Source organism: Sphaeroforma arctica (assembly GCF_001186125.1).
Source record: "Sphaeroforma arctica JP610 unplaced genomic scaffold supercont1.1645, whole genome shotgun sequence".
In the NCBI taxonomy this organism is placed as follows: Eukaryota; class Ichthyosporea; order Ichthyophonida; genus Sphaeroforma; species Sphaeroforma arctica.
Window position 1 is genome coordinate 1,850 of NW_014038913.1, and position 5,645 is coordinate 7,494.

The 5,645-nt window shown below is 42.1% G+C and overlaps 2 protein-coding genes across 2 annotated transcripts in view; both read left to right on the forward strand.

Annotated features, from left to right (window-relative positions):
* SARC_11355 (hypothetical protein) overlaps positions 1-1,150 on the forward strand; it is a gene marked incomplete at both ends in the record, with an annotated part of 2,086 nt that extends 936 nt beyond the window's left edge. Inside the window, 2 exons of the mRNA XM_014294559.1 lie at positions 383-457; positions 989-1,150. Coding sequence (XP_014150034.1) covers positions 383-457; positions 989-1,150 — 237 coding nt within the window. The remainder of the gene's footprint in view (positions 1-382; positions 458-988) is intronic.
* A 2,432-nt stretch (positions 1,151-3,582) lies between these two features.
* Positions 3,583-4,860, forward strand: SARC_11356 (hypothetical protein; the record flags this gene model as incomplete). Its single annotated transcript, XM_014294560.1, has 1 exon — positions 3,583-4,860. One exon carries the CDS (start codon positions 3,583-3,585, stop codon positions 4,858-4,860), a length of 1,278 nt encoding a protein of 425 aa, XP_014150035.1.
* Between the last annotated feature and the right edge of the window lie 785 nt (positions 4,861-5,645).

The following is a 5,645-nucleotide window of genomic DNA, read 5'->3' on the forward strand; positions in this document are numbered from 1 at the left end:
GTGTGTGTGTGTGTGTGTGAGTGTGTGTGTGTGTGTGTGTATACCGTATATATATGTATATGTATGTATGTATACTGCCTTTAGAGGTAGTTATATAACTATTGCACGCCTCTATTCTGAACGATTGCCGATACTGTCTGATATCAGATGTACAAAGGTGGTAACGGCAAAAAAAATTCTTTGAACCGTCTTTGAAGTTTGTTTGCTTGTGGACGATTCATACGCTTACATCTAGCTATAGTTGAATATTCGTGATACTTCTTGTTTCGTCATGTGCGATGAAGTTTTAATACTTTTTAAAACTGCGAAATAAACTTCTTTCATCACTGAAATATACTTAGTTTATAATGCACAAAACCTTCTATTTTCTGCATATTGTCAGATTCTAAAATACAGCAACAAGAGGGGTACCATGCGGTGCAGTCTGGTGCTGAACAAGAGTGCTAGCCAGTGGAAGGTGAGTGCACGCCCACGCTTACTGAAGGTTGCTGTTTGTATGTCGTTGGGTTCATAGCTACGATATATTACGATTCTGTTCATGCACACATATATACTGATGTTTTCTATTATCAGTTAGACCTCTTTTTTTCGTGAGCTTGATATCTACTACGTATATGATACATCCACACAGTCGTGTAGCGATCTTTTGGTAACCCGAGAGGGGTAGATGAGCATAGAGTGCACATTTTATCCCTCTATTGGTAGTGCGACCGTTTATATCGACCCATACACATGCATGACCGCACATCCATCCGTCAGTATGGTTCCTCACACGCACCGGAACTCTTGCTCAGTGTTCATGCTGATTGCAGACTTTCACGTAGTCTGACTGTAAGATTTGTCTATACAGCTACCAAATACATGTGCGCGGCAAGGTGGCAGGTCTCAAGACGTTAACCAGTGCGATACGGTCTCCTGCGGTATTTGCATGGTATTCACTCTAACTTTGCTCTAACCCACAAATTGTTATTTATTGAAAACGCCACAGAACTCATACGGAGAGGTTATCAAAAACCGCAAGCAGAAGAAAACAGAGCGGATGAAGGCTGCCAAGAAAGAGCCTGAGAGCAAGGCTAGTGCTAAGGATAGCAAGGGGAAACAGGCGGTGCATAGGGGGACGCATATTTCAAAGGACCTTGTAATATCCTGACGGAATGGCAGACATATAATGGTACCAACGTAGCCTACAACAAGCAAAGAAATAAGCAGCAATATATTCTAGCATACCTGAATACACACATCACGGCGCTGAATCAGTGCACAACACTCACAACGGAATATGTAGTAGTAAATACAGTGACATATGCTATCAAACTAGTGCAAACAATGCTCACCGCATGATGCTAGTCTCATGTGAAGCACTCCACGCAACACGGGTTTATAAGCCATATGTGTAGATTACTTGTGAGCTTACAAGCAATAGGTTCACAATCGATCTCTCCAGCTATTAAACTAACTTGACCAATGGCATAAAAATATTCGCCCTTGCGGGGGGTTATGACCCCAACCATTTGATATAAATGCGTAATCTTATATAAACAAAAGTACGTTGTCCTGTTTGCTGTAAGTTGTTATTAGGTATATTACCTCAAGCACCGCGCACGCCAACAACTGCACGAGGACATGATCGTAGAGAGAGGTAGATCTCTGTGTGGGGGTTTAATTGATTGACAGGGCTCGCATAGGGACCTATAGAGAAGTTCTAACAGACCAGTCGCTGCAAGCAAACCTGGACATGTGGGTATGCGATGAAAACTTGCTGTGTGTGCTCAGCGCGTGAACCTCGTGCCCCTCTACGAATATAGCGATTAGAACAAACTTCCGTAATCAAACTATACAATCGCTGAATCACATAATCCTTTTTTTATATTATAAAATATACCCTAAATTCCATAGCCTTCTGAAAATTTTAGGTTCTAAACAACCAGTCGCTGCAAGCAAACCTGGACATGTGGGATGCGATGAAGACATGTTGTGCGTGTTCAGCGCGTGAACCTCGTACCCCTCCACGAATATAGCGATTAGAACGAACTTCCGTAATCAAACTATACAATCGCTGAATCACATAATCCTTTTTTTATATTATAAAATATACCCTAAATTCCATAGCCTTCTGAAAATTTTAAACCAAAATTCAAATTGAAAATGATTTTTGCTATAAAATAGTAAATACACGTATATAAGAAGACCTGTTTTAGACTGTTCGAGTGTTTGTTGTATACCCCAGGCCCAGAGCCCCAGGCCCGAGGGCCCTGGCCAGTCAATTTGAATTCTGTGTAAGTGAGACGCCGATTCTGTTGTCACTCTAGTCAGTAACATACTTTATATGGCGCACTCAATGAGAACCCGGGGTCTACCGGTCAGTTCTTGAACGTCCATAACTTTTGAACCAACCGATAAATTTTTGGAAATTTTGGCCCAAAGCATTTGGCTTTTGGAGAGCTATCCAAAACTGCAATAAATAAATTTCGGCCAAATCACTATATTTCGTGCCCGAGAAATCTGGGTCACCACCTTGGCCAAATTCCAAAATTGTCAAAAAGTCAAGCTGAATATAGCTTTAATTGAGAGTTCTGCTTCGAATATTGACCGTCAGAATATTCTGAGAATGGTTGTCTGTCCTGGATGAATTCCTGGTAAGGAGTCCAAATCCTAAGAGTTTGAAGCTCTAACGATATTGCAAACCTTCGTTAGCCTCAAAAAGGTCGATTTTGGGTGTATGGCCAAATCAAAAAAAAAGGGTTTTTGAAATATTGATCGTGTCAAAAAATGAACCAGCTCATCTTTTTTAGGAGCATGAGATATTCAAATCCGTTGAGGAAACCCGATTTGAGTAATTTTTTCGGGATGTCCCATACTCCGGAACATAGGGGTCCGGAAGACCCCGGTTTCTCATAATGTGCATCATACGTCACAAGATATTTTACAAGAGTAAACTGTTGGACTTCATCGTACATAAGTAAATTCATTTGGCTCTCAACGAAACTTTAACTCATATCCATTGGTCGAACTGATTTTCCTCAGAGAATAATATGTATCGACAACTGATTAATGATTACTTTGAATAGTGATTGGTCATTAGTGATGAATTAAAGTCATGACTGGACTCTGGAGTCACTGGAGTGCTAGAGAGTGGAGACCCGGACAGTGTACACCTCTAGAGTAAACTGAGGGCACTGTGACTGAGGTCTGAGGTCTGAGGGTAGCGGCCAGCCACAGCTGATCGCCTGCCAGTCACTGTCAGTCAGAATTCATACATTCTAAATTATACACAGAAATTGTTTTTTATATAAAAATATTTGATTATTGAGCAATGCGCCAATGTCCAAGACTCCGATGAGCATGCCGACAGGCCCGGCACTGCCCGACCCGTCAAGCGTCAGTTGTGAGTTACTCAGTTAATATTTGGTACATATAGAGTATGTACCAACTACGGACTACCACATACATATACTCCCTTTTGCCAGTGAATCCAGTGGTAATGTATGATGTGCTTAGAGCTAAATAAACTCCAGCGTATCAATGGAACACATACAAAATAATATAAATCACAAAAACCCAAGAGTTGTCTCTTAAATATAAATGGCTGTTCAATATGAAAAATTGGGATGGGTCGATCGGTTGTTGACCCTTTGGATTGCGCTGGCAGTAGGTCTTGGCAAGGGGTTATCAAACATTGCGGGGGTGTCGGACTTCTTATCGGGTGCAACAATAGGTGGAGACACAAACATCTTTTTGGCCATTGGCCTGATTGTGATGATGTACCCACCTGTGATGCGAGTCGACTACGGACGTGTAGGTCAGATCTATAAGCAGCCCAAGGCGGTGTTAACGTCAGTCGGTTTGAACTGGTTTGTGGATCCATGGTTGATGACGTTTTTGGGCTTGGCAGTACTGCACAACCACCCAGAACTGCTGCAAGGATTTGTGTTGATTGGTATTGCCCGTTGTATTGCGATGGTACTAGTTTGGTGCGAGTTGGCGGGTGCAGAGATGGACCTGGTTGTCACCCTGGTACTGATAAATAGTGTACTACAAATTCTACTATATTCCGTGTACGAACTGTTGATTATCCAAATCTTTCTGCCGGCTATCGGTATCAGTAGTGACACTAATGCTGATCGTTCTATGGGAGAGTCGTTCCTTTTAGTATTCGAGAGTGTCGCGATCTACCTTGGTATTCCTTTCGCGCTTGGATTTGGAACCTGGGTAATAGGGCAAAGAGTTCTGGGTAAAGATAAGTACACGAAGTTCGCCAATACCATCGGACCACTTGCGCTGTGCTCGCTTCTCTTTGTCATTGTCATCTTTTTTGCCATATCGGGCTCACAAATGGTAGATGACATCGTTAGCGTGCTACTGGTCGCTGTGCCCCTGATACAGGATTTCCTGATCATGTTTGTTAGGTCATTCTTGCTGTGCTGGATGTTGAACTTGCCGTACGGCAAGACCTCCGCCATTGCTTTCACGGCGGCCGGTAACAACTTCGAGCTGGCGCTAGCATTGGCCATCGCTCTGTACGGTGCGAGCTTACAGCAAGCTTTTGCAGCTGTAATGGGGCCACTGATTGAGATTCCAGTTATGTTGGTACTGGTGTACATATCCAGATGGCTGGCTGGTGTATTGGAATTCAATAGCGACGAAGACAAGCTCCGAAAGTTGTGTGAAGAGAGTGGTTGCAAATACGAACAGTGCTTGTCTGACAACGTATTGAAAGAGTGTGAAAAGGATAAATGCGATATCGTCGAGTGCTTGCAAAAACGACAGACAACTCCGAGCATCATCGCAGAGGGTGAAATGGTGGATGTGGGTAGTTCGTTCAACAAGGAGTCATCAGATAACAAAAGTCTTGAAAAATAAGCTTTTAAGATATAGAAGCGTCCAATTAATTATTAGGGGTATGTAATGTCGACTGTACATTGCTACATACATATAACAATAGAAGAAATAAAAGTCGAATAATTAAAAACCTAATGTATACCTAATCCAAAAACTGGTGGTTGTGCTGAGCTGACGACAATTTATCACAGAAAAAAGATACACATGCGATGGCACAAAGGCCACTAGATACGAACAATATCAACATAGATGCGTTAATGGACTGCTTTGATCCGTGAAACCAATTCACCACTCTTGGGCATACATCGACCTTGGATTATTTCTTATTCTCAACAATTGCTAGTGTGACATGTAAATTAGAGATAGCATGCGTTGACATCCTCAGTCTGAAACCCACTCTTGACCATGTGTGCATGCGTTGTGTAATAAAAACCGTGGATAGTACAACTGCATACAGTGCTTAAACTTACAGTCCAGCCGGAACCCCCAATCAAAAGGCTAAATATGCAGATTTACAACATGCGAGGGGGTTTCGAATGGAAGAGTTCGGAGGTATCAATTAATATCCTCATTGACACAGTTCATGTATTTCGGTACACTAGAAAATGCGCCTTCGAGATAATGAGATCAACATATAAAGGCAAGAGATGAAAACTCTAGCAAAGCCATCGCGGGGGTATACGTACGTAATTTATAATCTAAGTCGTCATGCTAATAACTCCACTTCGCTTCTTTGCATCTATACTTTCCAAGTGAATCTATTGACAACAGATTCATGCAAGACAGTTATGCGAGTATCTTCAGAA